Below are 17,863 nucleotides of genomic sequence, written 5' to 3'. Positions count from 1 at the left end.
TTCTTTAATATGAATAACAGATGTGTGGTGTCTAGCAGACAGACATAGGAGCAGAGGGATGCAAGGAAAATTAATAAAGGAAGGAAATGAAATAAGCTAATAAATATAACAATAATGAGGAAAAAAAAAAATATATATATATATATATATATATATATATATATATATATATATATATATATATATATATATATATATATATATATATATATAAAGAACAGCCATAAAACATTAAACACACATATTTTTACCAACAGCTGGTGACATTTTATTTTCTCTGCACAAGGTATAATTTGAGTTAGCATCACTTACATCAGTTAATACTGTATATCTACTATAACAAAGCAGTTCTCCTGTAAAATCTGCCACGCAAGGAACCTCACTACTGAAGACTAGACTGAATCGTGCTGATAGAACTTGAGAAAAAAAATTGTCAGCTGATTTAAATATACTTCATTAGTTTTTGAATTTGTTGAAAACTCTCAGCCACCAATGTGTAAGAAGCTTCCCAAGAGAAAAGGGACGAGGGTTACGATTTTATATGTGATGACATCAACCTTGACAGTGTTCCTGTAAACAAAATCGCATCATCCATTAAATCCTGAATTAATTACATTTCATTCATTTACAGCACAAAGTACAGTTAAACATTTCAAGACATAATAAACTCTATGTTTTGGTTTAGTTCTAGGGATATTCTTCTACTATTCACCACTGGCTCACATGTCTTCATTACAACTACTGTACATGTTGTCAGTGTAAAAAAAATGCATAAAATTTCCTGGCCAACAAACGCCACAGTGATAAAAACCTGGAAAACACACATAAAAGTGCTCAAAGCATTATCTATGCAAAACCAAAACATAGTACATGATTCCAATCTGTTTCGTCCCGTCTTTGTTTCATTTTTGTACATTTTGTCTTTATTCCAAACTCCAATGTCTCTCCATTACTGCTTTTCCCTCTTGTTCTAATATTGTCTGTCTTTTGATTGTACTCTTCTGTTTGCAGCTCTCAGCATTTGTCTTTTTTCCCCCATTTCTCACCAAATTTTTTGCATGTTTTCTTCAGTGAGCCATTTGGACCACAACTGCCTTCCAAGCTCTGTCTTTGTCAAAATCCTGCAGCGTTCCATTCAATGTTTGCTGTTGCTGGATACAAACAGGAGAAATCAGGTGTAAGCATGAGCAGCACTGTGTCATGTTTGCATGCAGTTCATTAACTGATATATTATTATGTTTAAATATCATTTATATGTGCTATACCTGGTGAGAACATAAATAAATTGGTTCTATCACCTTGTGTCTATTGTTGTAAGTAGTGATATAGAGAAGGACAGGCTAAGACTGACAGACAGATTTGCACATATAAGTGTGTTTACTTGCCATACCTCACAGTAATGCATTGGGGTTGGAATGTTATCGCCACACTCTGGAGCTCCCATGCGAAGCTGACTTTTGTAGGTGGCACAGTGCACCACAGTGGCTGAAGTAAGAATTGCCTGCACCAGCAGCAGCACCATCAGAATCAGCAACAATATGTCATATGATTGCTGGGATACACAGGACAGACAAATGCATGCAGGTGAAATTAGAGGATTTTTAAGTAATTTCCTCGTGAGTCACTTCCACAGCTCCTGTGTTTCTTATTCTTATCCAAAGCTAGATGGGTAACTCTTAAAAATGCGCACACAACCATATATTTTCACTTCATTAAACTCACCTTGGCTGTAGGCACATCATGCAGGAATATTTCAATAAAGCTGATCACACTGCAAGAGAGGAAGCCAGAGGCTGAAAAGAGCAGGGGAGACGTCACGCTGCTGATGGCAATCAGCACTTCCACCTGAGAGATACAAAGATGAGAGCAAAAGGAAGAAAGGAAGGGGGGGGACCCCACAAAAACCCAGTAGAAAGAGGAAATAGATATGGTGTTTAGATCTATGAAATGATACCTCCTCAGATAACATTTTGGTCCCACGTGACAGCAAGTAGCAGAAGGAAAAAGTTTAGATTGAAAACAGAACAAAGTCATAAAACACAAAAGTGGATGAATTCCAAGTTAAATGCCAGCTCCACAGTGTTAGTTTAGTAGTTCACATTCACACCGTACTAATCTGCCTCTCTGTCATATTTATACTCATGCTGCAACAATCAGATTATTGTACTCACCAGGCATTTGTTGGGGTATTCTGACACAACATGACTGGCAATAGCACTGGGGAAACACTGCAAGGGATTACATGCAATGTTATGCCGTTGTGTTGATCAACCACTTTAAATATACCTCATCATTCTGAGCTGTCACAAGTGCCATGACAAACAGTAAGATTTACTAAGCCAACTTACAGCCACAAGGATCCAGAAAAATGTAACAGACAAGTAAGGACCAGGCAGCAAAGCGTCCATGTTGAGCGCAATAATGCCTCCAAATACAGCCGAGATTCCTACAATCACTTCAATCACCTGTTGCAGACATTTATTAGGAATTCATAAATATATACATTGAAAGCACACAGCAGCATCATATGCAATAACCTGTTAGTTTACTCACAGAATATGCTTTAAGGAGCCGAGTGGAGAATACTGCAGGTTTGATAACAACAGGTCTGTCGTATGACTGGAGGATGGATAGAAAAATGGAGAGGGATCAGAAGGTACCGCATGAGAGGGGTGAGACATCCGATGGAAAAGCACTCAGTCACTCGCTTAGGCATGTACACACTCACACACCTTCCTGTGGCAGCAGCAGTCCTCTGCAGAGCGCGCTGATAGGATGACAGTGCTGGCCATCAACACCTCCAACAAGATCATCAGGATGAGGTTGAAATTAATCTGAGAAGAGACAGAATGCATTAGGGAGGGAGAACAGAGACACAACAGCTGAAAGAGAAAATAAATTATATTAAAGAATAACTTGATAGGTTTGTGTTTGTGCATCCAAATGGACAGGTAATTCTTGTTATAAATGGATTTACATTGACAGCCGAGGGGTTCAAGACCAGTTTACAACCAAACCAAACCAGGCACGTGGTCGTCACAGCAAATGTTGACACATAGACCACTTGGAAATCTGACACCTTGAAAAAAATCATGAGACCATAATTAATGCCGAGCTTCTGTAAAAGCTTCAATTAAAAATCCATTATCTCTTTTGCCTTTGGTGTGTTCATTGTTTACTTACTGCAACATGTCTATTCTTGGCAATAGCAAAACTAGCTATTGCTGCAGGGATGCCCTGTGAAGAATACCAACATGTGAGCTGCTGAATGTATCTATGCAGCAAATTATGTGTTACTGCCATTTTTGACATGACTCCAGTCTAAACAATGAGAATAAATGCATTAAGGTAGACTAGCTTTCAAGACAATATCAGCATGTGATTAATGTAACTGTGATGGTCACTTACAGAGCCTGCGGCACAGCGCAGGTAGTCCATGGCAACAGGAAACACATTTCCCAGGTACAGAGAGAAACCAGATGTGATGAGCAGACTGCCCTGAGGACACGCACACACACACACACACACACACACACACACACACACACACACACACACACACACACACACACACACACACACACACACACACACATTTATACACAGGCATACATACACAATTAAAAGGGTCATTAATGCATTCAACAGGTTAGACTGTGCAAGAATTCCTCTCTCAAACACAATTTTCAAGGTAACCAGTGTCACTACATAATCCTGCCTGGTGCAATAGCCCCACCTAGACTCTTGCTTCTGGTGGGCGGGTGTTTGCCTGATGAACACTACATACAGAATTAAAACTGACATAGACTGGTTGTCCTATAGTTTAGCTTCTTCCAATGTGAAATAATTTACACATTGCAAAACTTTCCCCATGTTGATCCTCGCATTGTGTGTGTCACAGGGTGTGCTCAGTCAGACGTGCACTATATGGACAAAAGCATTGGGCCACACCTCTTAATCATTTAATTCTGTAATGTTGTTGGGTTGTTTTTCTGGAGTTAACCAGGGGCCCCTTCTACTTCCAGTGAAGAGAAGTTTTAACACTTCAGCTTACCATTATATTTTGGACAATTTTGTGCATCTAACTTTGCGAGAACAGTTTGGGGAAGGCCCTTTTCCGTTCCAGCGTGACTGTGTCCCAGTGCGCAAAGTAAGATCATTAAAGGCATGGTTGGATGAGTTTGGTGTGGAAGAACTTGACTGACCTGACCTCAACCCCACTGAACACCTTTGGGATGAAGCCAGGCCCTTTCATCCAACATCAATGTCTGACCTCACAAATGTTCTTCTGGATGAATGGGCAAAAAAATCCCACAGACACGCTCCAAATTCTTGTAGAAAGTCTTCTCAGAAAAGTGAAAGACATAGATACAAAGGGGGGCACCAACTCCATATTAATGCCTAGGGATTTAGAATGGGATTTCATAATAGCTTCTTTAGGTGTAATGCATAGGAGGTCTAATACTTTTGTCCACATAGTGTAACACAGTATACATGTCCAAACTCAAACTGCTAACATTTGGAGGTAACACTGCAGCAACCCCATCACACCCATGCATGGTGTTGCTTACTCGCGTAACGTGGAAGCACAAGACAAGATTTCTTGTTGCCACTTCTCACTCAGATTTTCAAGTTTGGGGATGCACAAAAAAAGGAATCTCCCCAACCTTTAAATTTGTGTGTTATGGACTAAATAGGAAAATCCTGTAGTGTGCCTCCTTAACTCCCCCTGACCATCTTTTCTCTCACCCCTATGAGGACACTGTAGAGCCAGGCCCTGTAGCTGAAGCAGGGGTGCTTTAGGGGCTCCGGCTGGGCCAGCTGCAGGTCACTGGCTCTCACGTCCACTGTGTAGCTGTCCCGTTCAGGCCTGTCCCGCTCCCCTCTGTCTGGCCTTCTTTCTGTTCCCCTGTCGCCTCGTCGTCCCAGTGTCCCACTTCCTCTCTCCAGAGTGGGCATGTGGCTGTAGGTGAACTCCTCTCTGGCCGACAGCTCCTCACGCTGCATCATTACAGTGGCTGCTGGCAATCAGAGCGCTCAGATATGGGCTTTCGGAGGGAGATCGATTAAAAGCACATTTAACAAAAAGAAAGTATGCCATGCAGTAATACCCCCCACCCCCAGTCTGCTCAAGCAAAGACAATGAAACTTACTCTAAATTCCTCTTTTTCACAGCTTCTTTTTTGCTTGTCTGAACTCACCTATTGTTGTGTTTCTTGCAGAATCTCCACAGTTATTGTCCAACAAATGTATCCTTCAACAACCGCAATCATATCACCACATAGAAGACAGTTTGTTTTTGCTCGCAGCTCCTTCTGCTCCCCATCTCTCTGCCTCGCAACTCACACCCTCTCGCACCCTCCTCCTCTTTTCCTTTTCTCTCTCTTTTTTTTTTTTTTTTTTTACACAACGTTACTCAGAAACAGTTCTGAAAAGTTTTTTGAGACTATCAAAGCGTGGAGCTAAAACACATGGCTCTTGTGCTGCCAGCCTACTTTGTGCCAAAGAGAGAGCGTGCCTGTGCATGACAACAAGGGGAGGATGAAGGGGCTCGCACTGGGGGCAGAGTTAGAAGGGCAAATACCCTTTTTACGCTCCCTTTTGCTCATGCAGCCACACAAGCCACACATGCACATCAAGCCACTCACAAAACTGAACAATAGGCCTTCAGAATAGAACACATAAGAAATTTAGAAATTCAAATTTATAGCAAGTAGAAATTCACATAAAAGCTACCAAGTACAGTATCAAACTGTTAGTTCTTGCCTATAGCTGAGTGTGCACCCCTGTGGTGTTCTCCCTCACAAATTCCATCTGTATTTCACTTGCAGTTCATGGCCCACTAAATTAAGATGCCCAGCAGTGCTTTAGAAAAGAGGCGACAGAGACATTTCCGTGGCCTAATCACATGGTCCCTTGTGTGACACAGCTAATCTGATAATGGATCATTCCTGCTTCATGCAAGAATCTCCTAACGACTCATTAAGGACTAAATCCAATTGGAGAACAGCATCTTCTGAGTGTGTGTTAAATGTGTCCGTGTTTAAACGTGTACATGTGTGAGCACCTCGGGATTCCTTTCGGTCTTTAACACAGCCAAGCATTCTCAGCCCAACATTGTTCCTGGGCGGTGGTAACTATGGCGACTCCTTAACAACTGCTGTCACCACAGCCCTCGCCATTCTCCACCCAACACACACACACACACACACACACACACACACACACTGCAAATGCCATGAACGTTAAGAGACAAGTATTTCGCAACTGCCTCTGGGGATATTAAAGAGGGTCTGGGATGAGATACAAATCAATATCCAAATATTAATATAACAAATAACAAAGTATTATGCTGCTCGTGACATTTATGCCCAATGAAGAAAAATGAATGTCAGTGTCATGTTTGGCTGGCTGGCAAAAACAAAAAACAAAAAAAAAAAAACCAACCCTAGAGCCAAAGTGACTAATTAAAATGAAAAACTATCTACTGTAATGGCACTGCTCTTCTCTCGACAGTAATTTTAAATGGATGCATGTCTGCCTTGAAAGTGCAGCAGTACAGAGTGACCACACACATTTTTCTCACTGCTCTGATTTTAGCCACTTTTGCACAAAAGTGGACTTGAAAAGAACAAGGCTGGTCTGTCCGTTTCTCAGGCTTTTGTTTCTCTTGTTCCTCTTGACTTTTAGTGATGCACTGACTGATTTTTCCCCTCTGATGAACATCTGTCTGCTTCCCTCTCTGACTGTGACTCCAATCTGTACGTGAACTCACTTTGACATTTCAAGCGCATCTGGCCAGTGCTTGAATGTGGACATAACAATCATTCCCAAGCTTCAGACCAGTGCAACCCAGTTTGAAATGTAAACATTTTCTTAAGTTTAATAAAAGTTTAAAAAAAAAATTAAATCATGTAATAATTAAGAATTGCAGTTAACTGATTTTTTAAAAAGGTATTCTTTGTAAATGACATAGGAGACCATCTGCAGTACCTTCATCACCCACCAGGGGATCACCGCAAAGTAAAGTGTAGTAAAACTATCAGAATATGTTGTAACTGATTATTGGACTAATTATTAAATTACTAAATCTTGAAAGAGAAAAAATGATTTACTGAAAAACTGTTTTTAGTACATAATAACCTGTATTTTCTTCACCATATTTCCTATTTTTGGAACACATGCTTGACAATATAATTAAACTGGCTGCGCATCCATTTTTAGAGAATAGTATTGGTGTTTGTTTTCAGCTTGGTACCTTCCTAAAAGTAAACTGTCTTTAGTAAGCTAACTGCCCTTATACTGTACTGGACACTGACATGCACACTGAAACTCTTGTAACAACAGCAGTCTTAGCATTTTAGCTGTAACACTAACCAGTGGCAATTCTAGAGTTTGTTGGGGCCCCTCTAATCAGCTTTTTTTGCCTTTGTGTTATAAATAATCTGGCACCACCAACAACTGTCCTATAAAAGGATAAGTAAACTAGTACTCAAGCAATAGCATAGACTATGCTTATTTCAGTAACAATAATCAAGACCAAGTTGGATGGGTCCGTCCCTCTAAGGGAGGTCAGGTTTCTCCTATTATCACTGCAAACTTTGCACATTGCTTCTGCTGTAATTTAAAGTTTGTCAGACCTCAGGACCCCCACTGACCTGGGATCCCATATGTGTACAACCAGCATTTGTGCTCGAAGAATTATTAAAGCACAAGTGTAATGCTTATGAACCTCCCAGTAACAAATTAATTTTATTGGTTCCAATGCGTTGGCAGCTGGAGGTGAAGTAGTTAGCACTGCTGTATTATGGTCCAGGGGCTTTTTATGTGTGGCGTTTGCATGTTCTCCCTGTGACTTCATGGGTTTTCTAGGGTACTCTGGCTTCCCCCCTCAGTCCAAAGATCTATATTAGGTTAACTGGTGTGGATGGTTTTCTTTTTTTTTTTTTTTGATAAACTGGCAAACATTCCAGGGTGTAGCCTGCTTCTTAATCAGGACAGCTGATTAAGCTCCAGCTACCCTGACTTGGATAAGCAGTTAAGAAAATGGATGGTACTATTGCAAAGCTTTAGCTGCTATTAGAAGGGTTGATAATGTCATGCTACAGCTATTTGAAATATAGCATATGGTTAACATTACATGCAATTTATGAAAAATTATTTACATGTTTCAGTTAGTTCAGAGACTCCATAAATTAAATGTGCTGTGAATACATGACATGCTTTGTGTTTTCTTTTATGTCACTGATTTCAGACTAATTACCTACATGTGCGTGCATTTAATCGCACTTTAAACTGCCTACCAACTGGGATCTAACCTTCTGGCAGGAGAACAAAATACTAACAGGGCAGCCTTTAAATTTTACATCTAACAGCATTATAGATGTCACCTTGCATAGGTTTTTAGGCCAGAAACTACATCAGATAAACCTGAAAGCAAATACATAGTCTTCTTTATATTAGTCTTTGTAGAGGAAAGATCACACACATACAGTAATATGATTTCACAATCCCTAAAGAACATCTGATAGCATAATGTTCCCAGTTTTAGGACTAAACGCACCCACCGCCTGTCACACACACAATGATGACACCATTTGACTGCAACACATTTATAGTGACCCATGCTGAAGACAAAGCTAGTGTGGAATCAGCTCCTCAATGTAATCGTCCAACAGTTCAAACATAAAAACAAGTCACTCCTCAACATGCAACACTTAAACATAGATATTTAAAAGATGAGCTTTTTGTTTTTACAGCAATACAGTAACAGTAAGACACATGAGAAAACATCTGTGGATATATACATTAACTTACATTATCAATAGCTCTGTTTTTTATGAACAATATTTACACAGTTATGGTGGAAGGAGAAGTCCTCTTTCCTACCATGCTGCCCAATGTCACGTGTCTCAGTCGCATTACAGTTGTTTGTCATGTTTGGCTTTAAGGAGTAATCAGCACAGGTCTACAGTAAGTGACTGACAAATATACAAATTAAGTTATCTGTACAGGGCCACGTGTGTAGGCAAATTATAATGTGAGCCTGCATTTCTTCTTCATATCCAGGGATAAACTGATGGCTTATCACATAATGCTGAGGTTGTTCATCTCATTACACTGGTTGAAATTTCCCCTCTGAGTTTCTGCAGCCCCGGCTGATCCTGATCAGTTTAACATGTAACAGAGCGTACTACTACTTAGCTGAGATTTTTGCTGAACAAGGGACAGTAATATGTTATTGGCAAGTTGTGGCATAATACCGTACAGCTATCATATGACAGTCATGTTAGTAGACATAGATCAACAAGGCAGACAGACAGACGTGTTAACCATCTGTGCTAACAAGAAGCATTTTAGCAACTGATGAGAGTCACAGAGAGCAAGATCATAACACAGAGAGGCCATGATGCCCATTTTTGTTTTCACTCCGAAATCATTCATTGCTCAGGTGCATATAAATAAGGTGTCACGCCTCTGATTGCACTCTGCAAAATCGTCTCAGTTTCTGGGTTTAGAAAGCTCAGGAGTTCAGACAATCGATCCCTTGGAGGAGGACAGGTGGATGGACTGGATGCGAATGGCCAATGTTTTCTCCAGGTCTCGGAGGATGTCACAGCCGGGGCTATCGGGCGGTGCATCGTACAGTAGCTGTTTGAATGGCTCCAACTCAATCAGGATTACCATGTTCTTCAGGAAGTAGCCCTCTATATAGGATGCTAGATCTGGAGCATCAAGAAACTGAGGAAAAGGGAGGATATATATCATCATAAACTTTTTCAAGATATCACAGATTTGACGCTACTTCAGCACCACATATGCACCTCAAAATGCCTTGTAGCACAGTATTTGTTTTTACCTTGGTGTGGTTGTAGATCTCAACACAAGTGTCTGTGTTGATGTTTTTAGAGCAGATAATCTCACAGTGCCTTTGCAGTGCCTCCAGCTGGAAAAACTTTGCTGCTGACAGAAGCTAAAGAAAAAAAACAACCCACAATGCAAAATTAAAGATCAGAATTTAGTTTTTTTTTTTTTTTTTGAGACATTTGATGATAGAAATGTTCATAATTCATTACTCATGACACTAATGATCTAACCTCCATAACATCAGTGTTCCTGATGTGCAGAGCGTCTGTCCCTCCACAGTACAGATACTGCATGACCAGCTGAAAAGAAGAGCCAAATAATACAGTGCACACATAATGAAAATATGGCATATTAAAGATATAACTGAAGTGTACTTAAAAAGTCTGCCTTGTCAAAAAATAATAACACTACCTGAAATATGTGATATTTGACATTGCTGATTTCAATGCACGTGTTTTCACCACAAGGTCTGTTAGCTAGAAGAGTTTTAAACCTTGAGAGAAAAATAAAGAGAGAGAAGGAGAGAGATGTCAACAGAGAAATCACAGGTTTGGTTAACTGGCACTTGTTTTAAGCACTCACAGAATGGAAATAAACATTAATAACAGGCAGCAGCAGGGAGACCAAAAAAGCAGCAGTTATAGTACTTCTCTCTATAATATTGTAATTTGTCTTACATGCCCTTACTTTTGCTTTAATTTGGAATAAACAAATAAAATAAAATTGGACTGAGTTGAGTTGATCATTCTTTCAAGATTACAGATGGAGGAGAAAAGACTGAAGATTTGTCAGATAAAGTCCAAAATATCAGAGCTCAACAACACATTAATTCAGAAGTATTTCCTCATTGCTATATTAAAAATAATTCAGTGCCGGGGTCATCGTATTTAGCAGGAATGCATGCTAAAAAACATACTATGTCAACATCCTACAAGTACATTTTGAAAGCTGAAGTTTAAATACCTGTTGGAAGCTGTGAAAAGCAGAACTTTGTGGGCGTAGAAAGGCTTCCCCTCCACCAAAAATGTCACATCAGACATTTCTTTGTTGTTTAGAAAGTGAGGATCTGAAAGACACATGGCCAGAAAAACTTGATGTTTTTCTGATTTTCATAAAAAGAGCAAGTGGAGTGTACAACTTAGCCTTACCACCCATTCTAGACACATTTCAGCTACATGCAGTCATTTGCTTGTATTGAGGTGACAAATTCTATTCTAGTCTCTGAACACTAGAGGGCGTCATGTGCACTTTCTAGTCTGCATTTACTAGTAAGAGCTGACTAAAAGCAAAGGTAAGATCAGTGATTTGATGCTTCTTTACTGTTACACATGTACATTTCTATGAATACAGTTTATATTTAATTAAATAAGAATGATGAAGACATATGCTCACCCAAACGTGATGACTGCTTCTTTTTGATCTCTGGTAGTTTGGGGATGGGGTAAGGGCCGTAACACTGAGTGAAGATCGCAGCCAGCTGCTGGCTGATCACCTCATTCTGACAAAACACAGACAGAATGACAGAAAAGGGTAAGCAGAGCTCACCTTGGATGTATCATGCTAAGCCAGCATCCAGGAGTCTATGTTATGCAAGAGCATAAGCTCATACTGCACAGCGCTCGTCTCCTACACAAACAGCCCCGACACAAATATCAATACAGTGAGAGAGGTTAAACTTCTGCAGCCTTACCAGGCTTAGCATCCACTTTGTTCGAGCAGTTGTTCAAGTACACTTGTATTTATGGATATTTCACACATTAGATAGATAGACAGACTTTCATGCCCACAGTGGCTTAGGTTACTGTAATGGGAAATACAGCGACAGGCTGCATTTTTGTAGGCGTGAGATTAAAAGGGAACTACAGGAGATCTTCTTACCCTTCTACTAAACTTTTCACTTGTGTGTGTTCAGAGTTAAAGTAAAACTAAGGAGGGGTAGAGGCACGCTACAGTACATTCCTCACATGTGCCGTCAGACTGTTTCAGTGCAACAAACATAGATTTCTGCAATGTTTTCATTTCAATATTTTATTTGGTGGAGGGGAGAGATAGGGAGAAAGTGAGAGATCTAATTCATCTAAAATGAGCTGGACTGAAGTGAACTAAAAACTAAGATGCTGAATGAAGCTTCAGAGGAACAAGGCAACAGGAAAGACGAACGACCTGTACCTTGAGGTCTCTGGGCATCAAGGTGATGCAAACGCAGCCTCTCTCAGAGATGAGGACCCACCCATACATCAACCAAGGCAGAAACAAGGACTGACACTGCAGCATTTCAGCAAAGCATAGCATGGATGAAGTGTATGTACGTGCGTGCATGTGAGAAAGGTATGCTGCTGGTAGAGGACTGCCCATGCACGTGAGCCTCTGTGGCTCATTTATATGAGTGTGTGCACATTCACACTCTGTGCCTCCAGTGTTATATTTTTTCTCATATCATCAATGAGAGCACACTTATCGTGTCATCGGGGCAGTATTAAGCTTACGCACAATAGACAAAGCAAAAGGAAGTGCCAGACAGGACAATGGTGATCTGTTTGAGCTCTCGTATAGCCTACCAAGGGGATCATAAGCTTAAGTAATGAGACGAGACCCTGATATGATGAACTGCAACAGAGAGGAATGGGGGCATATTATAAGTCATTATCCTTTTAGATAATTGATAGTGAGTAAGGCTCTGGGGCTGTTTCAGTCTCTATGAAGCTGATGACCTGACTATGTAATAGCAATTATACAAAAAAGAGGAGAACAATGCTGTGGCTCAGTAAACAGAGCAGACACTTAAAAGGATGGACATTACAGTGTAGCTTTGAAGGAAGTTTTCTTCCATTTACAGATCCAATATGTTATGACCTGCCTTTGTTTCCTGGTAACAGGAAACACATACAGTGCAGTACCTTGCTGGCTCTGAGGATCTGGAACATAAGAGGCAGGCCATGTGTAATGAGCTCCTCGGTGTACTCCTCTTCCTCAATGCAGCTAAACTCTTTGAGAAGACCCTGGATCAGAGGTCGGCGGTGCTGATGGAAACATGTGCGCAGTGACTCCAGCCAAGTGTGCAAAGTCCACGGGACTCCTAGGTTCCACAAGCACAACCCCCATGAAATAAAGAATGCACCATTTCATACAAAATGAGATACTGTAGAAAATGCATGCACACATTTCCAGGAAACCCACCGAGGCTCCGTATATCTATGGTGATGTCTACATGACCGTGTTCAGCACTGTGGTACATGGCTTCTTTCAGAGCTTTAAGTTTGGCTTTTCCAGTTCTGATCAGGTCCATCTGAGACAGGCTTCTGCCTTCCAGCTCCGAGCCTTCTGCGAGCATCTCTTCCAATGACAAGACATCTCCTTTCCCTTTCTCTGTATGGGACAACAGCTTGCGAAACACATTTCTACATGAACAAAAGCACAAAAAAAAAAAAAATCATTTGATTAGACTGCACAGATTTCAGGACTTTATTTAAATGATTTTTTACCAAATATGAATTTGTGTCTCTCTTGTCCGACATCAGAAGTATGACTAAACTAGAAGCACTCAGAGAGTGCAAACCTCCGCCAAGGCCATAGGGTCACTTACGCTGTAATACGTGTATCTAAATACTGTGAACAACAATAACCCCCTATCCCACAATGGTGAAGAATCCTTAAAAAAATTCCTGGATCCAGATCGTGATCCGGATCACCGCCAAAATTGAATCACTTCTTCCTCTTGTCATTTCCAACCACTCCACAAAATTTCATCGAAATCCGTTCATAACTTTTGGAGTAATACTGCTGACAAACAAATAAACAGACAGACAGACAAACAAACAAACCAACGCAACCGAAAACATAACCTCTTATGACAGTAATTGGAGTTTAGTCATTACTGTGGTAGTCAGCTGGCAATCTAAAATTAATTGTCTCATAGCTTTAATAGTTGTTGTTACAAATGGCTGCATTTTAATTTATGGGTATGGATAGATAAACAAATAATGCCCCATATCAACAAACAAAGGGCTAAGGGCTTACAAAGAGTTTTATATTTCTAAAATGGAAAGTAATATACATATAGTGCTAAACAGTGGTTACAGAACATGGGCTTTTATACAATTTTATGCAAAAGCCACCTGAATAATGATGCTTTTGGCTTGCATTTCAAAAATACAGCTGGCCAGCCAAAAAAAAACCAAACAAACAAAAAAAAAGAACCTACTGGTTTGAGGCAATAATTTATTTTGCAGGTCTATATTTCAGAACAATTTCCACCTAATTTGCAAAACTAAAATTAAATGGAAACATAGAATTCAAATTGAAAATGTTGAGCTAATTACAGTTATTGGCAAGAAAGATCCAAAAATACTGGCTCTTTATACAGATAAGCCAGTAAAGCAAAGCATTACCAAAAACCTTTATGCATCAATTATTAAAATAAAGAAAGGAACTGAAATGCTGCACTTGACATACATGGACATAAATGATCAGAATACTTAATTAGACAAAATTAGACAATTAGACAAAAAAGAGGTATATTTAGAACTTTAGTTTTATTGTTATAATATGGCAAACTAAGTAATAGGTGTTACCTTACACAGCAACCACCGTTTGCAGTACAACCCTCAGTTTTATTTTTGCCGTTATTGATTCATTGTATAAACAGTACATTACTGCATATTTTTACAGCAGTTTGTTACAGTGCAAATAGACCAAACTGTGCTCTGTTAAGGCATACTTTTAAAATAGTTGTGCAGAGTTTTAAGTCTTTACCAAACAATAGGAAGACAACAGGAGGTTACTCGTGCAGGAAACGTAATAATAAAAATCAAGTGAAGAATGGAAATGGTCTGCCGAGGTTGTGTTTGTACATAATTAAGATTATATGTTGAGTACACAGTGCTTGTGTGCTTTTTGTTTAAACCCTGTGTAAGTGTGATTATTTAGCATAAATGTGTCTGTTACCTACCTGTGTCCATGAGCTGCTGCCAGGCTATAGGAGTTCATGTCTCCTTGCGGTGCAGTAGAAATGCCATTGCGATACATAGTTCCCACCATGGGGTCAGCCCCGCGCTCCAGCAGCAAACTCACCAGCTCAAAGTTACCTGCACATGAAAAATGACAGGCTCAGTTTAAACATGCACACACAGAAAAATAATAAGATTAAACCAAAATGAGACGCAGAGGAAGATGAGAGTGAAGCACACATTTCATCATTTGTTCTGCATTCACGGCTCTATTTGTCTTTATTGTTCTAACCCCCAGGATAAGTAAGCTTCTAAACTTGTAATTCAGCCACTGATCATGCTGACACTCTGGTGTTGTTATTAGCTGAGTATAGATGATGGGCTGCTGCTGCTGACAGCATGGTGCTGTACAGCTGGACTGGAGGTGGAGATGGTAGTCCTGCTGTGTCTCTGTACCTGCAGCAGCAGCCAGCTGCAGCGGGGTCTCTGTGTAGTTCTCCATCCCATCCTGCAGGGAACCCTCCACATTGGCTTTGGCATCCAGCAGAAGCTGTAGGTGAGGATGCACGTGAGCATGATAGACAAAGACAGAGAGAAGGAAGAAGACAAAGAGAGGAGAGTGAGGAGATGAGGGAAAGTCAGTTGCTAATGAGTCTGATTTGATTTCAAGGTGGTAAGTTTGACTTAACTGGCTAATTTACAACACTGCCTATCATTTCTTCTCTTTAAAACAGTTCTACATTTGGAGAAAAAGAATAGATAAGAGTCAGGTGTTTATATGTCAATTTTGGCCAACTTCCTTTTTTTTTTAAATTTTTTTTTTGGATGGGTTATACAAGTCCCATATTGATTGCTATTAAATTTTAGAGGTTGCTTATTTTGCCAAAAAAAGAACCAGGGCTTTCCACATTTGCAGCATGTGAGCTAAGCCAACCTTGTTCCAACTCCAGATTTGCACAGACATGAGGCTGGTATCCATCTTTTCATCAATCTCTTTGCAAGAAAAAAGTCTATTGTATAAAATGACAAACAAATCCCTTGAGATATGCTGACTATGGGTCTATGTAAATAGCTCAACTGTTGTCATTTTCTATTGTCTTGCTGTTGTTATTTTTGCAACACTGTACAAAAATAGAGATATAATAAAGTAATATGAACCTAAATCACAACAAAGGAAAAAAGCAGGAAATTAAAATTACAGACAATCCAGGCACCCATTTTTTCCCCCTTCAATATTTTAAATACATACCCACTATGTTGCACACTTATGGCAGACTTAATTGGCTCTGCTTTAAATTTACAAATCTTATTTTGAATAGAAGAAATTTGTTTAACTTTAACTTATGTTGGCGCTTCCAGTGATATAAAAGAAATCTGACTGCTACAGTAAAATCTGTTACTGTCGGCCCAAATTCTGCTCTAGCGAGCCCTGAAGGTATGAATGATTTAGCTCCTAGCAGTTATGGAATGCCATTATATGTTCTTTGAAGCACCCTTCAAATGTTTTTTTCAGTAACTTTCCCAAATAAACAACATATGGAAATGTGAAACTTGTTTATTATATTTCTAGCAGTTATGAAATGTATAAAGTTATAATAATTTTTAAACCCTGCCACTCTTCTCTAGTCTAACTATCCATTATCTACAGCTTGATGGAAACTGATGGCTCACTGATAGAACATCTTAGACCATATTTTCCACTATACTTCTAGAAAGAACCCTTTTTCAGTTAAATTAAACCTCTCATTAAGTTCTCAATAGACTTCATATAAAGTAATCTAATGATCTAATGATCTTCTGGCTGTAAAATATGTGTCATTAATAAATAGATTTTATAAACTTTATTTATTTATTTATTACTGAGATAAGGACCTGAACAAGTTCCTAAATGAAAGACAAACAAATATTTTTTAAAGTCATTACATTTTAATGGCAATATTTGATGTGATTTTAAACCAAATTTACTCTTTTTAACTTCACTGTTTCAGTTTTCTGATGCCCTCAGAGACCAAACTGTAGTGTCACCAAAGCAGTTTCCACTGGACTTTAATGATTCAAAATCAGATCCCTTAGAGGGCAAACTGAATTAGTTAAATGAGTTCGATTACAATTAGTGCGCTTCCATTTTCCACTCTCTAAACTCAGTTTGATCCATTTGCTCAAAAGTGCAAACTGACAGGAGGAAGCCATGTGCTGACCTAAAGCACGACTGCATAATTGTTCTCTTTAAGTATATAAAGCTCATATTGTACATATTTAGCAACTGGGTCATTTTCATAAAAGGAAAACAAAGAGAAAGAGAGAGAGGAGAAAACTCGTAGTGGAGAGCCATCATCATCACCACTGAGAAGCTTTGATGGCAAAAATGGCAATGATGACCAACCATGAGCTGAAGCACAACAAGAGGTCATGATAAGAGAATCACAGGTGAGAAAGGACGTCACTACCTGCACCACAGGCACATGTCCGTGTAACACAGCGAAAGTGAGGGGCGTCGCCTGCCGTGTTTCGGGAAAGACTGAGGGGTGCTTATGCACTGAGTTTGGCACCTGGGGAAGGGACACAGGTAGGTGGGTTGGGTAGGTAGGAGGGACAAAGGTGAAGGAGAGAGATATGAAGCCATTAAATCTACTACATGGCCTATGAGGTACAAGACAAGCAGCTGAAGGGAGGAGAGAAGGGGCAGGAAGCTCTATAGGAGAAACTAGAGTAATTAACCAGGAATCCTGGGGCTGCAGAGGACATCCTGCCACTATGTCTGCCTTCTAATGAACATGATCAATTGATCTGTCTAGTTGGGCCTTGTCCTAATGGTTTCACCCTGATTTTTCACCCTCCACTTTGGCTTTCTCTGACAGCGCTCTGAACTGACCTCTCCAAGGCTCATCTCACTGGTCAGGTTTACAAAATGAAATACATGAGACACAGGAAAATGAACAAAGCACAAAGGTTTTACTTAGACTGCTCTGGGGGAAAAGAGGCTGGGATGCCCATTAGATACAGATAGAATAATTAGGTAAAATTTTATGAATTGGTACTTGACAGTGTCA

The 17,863-nt window shown here is 39.8% G+C and overlaps 2 protein-coding genes across 3 annotated transcripts in view; both read right to left on the bottom strand.

Moving 5' to 3' along the window:
* Positions 1–294: 294 nt before the first annotated feature.
* Positions 295–5,340, bottom strand: mlc1 (modulator of VRAC current 1). Its single transcript, XM_030732136.1, has 12 exons — positions 5,202–5,340; positions 4,750–5,048; positions 3,409–3,498; positions 3,184–3,237; positions 2,978–3,079; positions 2,733–2,834; positions 2,554–2,619; positions 2,349–2,465; positions 2,172–2,228; positions 1,723–1,845; positions 1,391–1,552; positions 295–1,151 (listed from the first exon to the last, which is right to left on the bottom strand). The coding sequence occupies exons 2-12, from the start codon at positions 5,008–5,010 to the stop codon at positions 1,068–1,070; spliced, it is 1,218 nt and encodes a 405-aa protein (XP_030587996.1). The 5' UTR covers positions 5,011–5,048; positions 5,202–5,340; the 3' UTR covers positions 295–1,067.
* A 3,238-nt stretch (positions 5,341–8,578) lies between these two features.
* btbd11b (BTB (POZ) domain containing 11b) overlaps positions 8,579–17,863 on the bottom strand; it is a 67,315-nt gene continuing 58,030 nt past the window's right edge. Inside the window, exons 7-17 of one of the 2 annotated variants that reach the window (XM_030732496.1) lie at positions 17,261–17,362; positions 15,270–15,363; positions 14,816–14,951; positions 13,045–13,265; positions 12,765–12,943; positions 11,260–11,365; positions 10,831–10,933; positions 10,279–10,360; positions 10,098–10,166; positions 9,860–9,973; positions 8,580–9,741 (exon numbers count right to left, since the gene is read on the bottom strand). In XM_030732496.1, coding sequence (XP_030588356.1) covers positions 9,532–9,741; positions 9,860–9,973; positions 10,098–10,166; positions 10,279–10,360; positions 10,831–10,933; positions 11,260–11,365; positions 12,765–12,943; positions 13,045–13,265; positions 14,816–14,951; positions 15,270–15,363; positions 17,261–17,362 — 1,416 coding nt within the window. In that variant the 3' untranslated portion in view covers positions 8,580–9,531. Of the gene's footprint in view, positions 9,742–9,859; positions 9,974–10,097; positions 10,167–10,278; positions 10,361–10,830; positions 10,934–11,259; positions 11,366–12,764; positions 12,944–13,044; positions 13,266–14,815; positions 14,952–15,269; positions 15,364–17,260; positions 17,363–17,863 lie in introns of both variants that reach the window. The other variant, XM_030732497.1, reaches the window with a different exon arrangement.

The sequence above is a fragment of the Archocentrus centrarchus genome, chromosome 6 (genome assembly GCF_007364275.1).
Source record: "Archocentrus centrarchus isolate MPI-CPG fArcCen1 chromosome 6, fArcCen1, whole genome shotgun sequence".
In the NCBI taxonomy this organism is placed as follows: domain Eukaryota; kingdom Metazoa; phylum Chordata; class Actinopteri; order Cichliformes; family Cichlidae; genus Archocentrus; species Archocentrus centrarchus.
Note: the sequence above shows the minus strand (reverse complement) of the source record. Positions and strands in the feature narration are given on the sequence as shown.

Excerpts from the sequence above, each read along its gene's own strand:
- mlc1 (XM_030732136.1), bottom strand. The coding sequence starts at position 5,010 with ATGATGCAGCGTGAGGAGCTGTCGGCCAGAGAGGAGTTCACCTACAGC. Across the intron at positions 2,229-2,348 it reads TTTTCTGGATCCTTGTGGCT|TGTTTCCCCAGTGCTATTGC; the intron begins GTAAGTTGGCTT and ends AATCCCTTGCAG. Across the intron at positions 1,152-1,390 it reads CCCCAATGCATTACTGTGAG|CAACAGCAAACATTGAATGG; the intron begins GTATGGCAAGTA and ends GTTTGTATCCAG.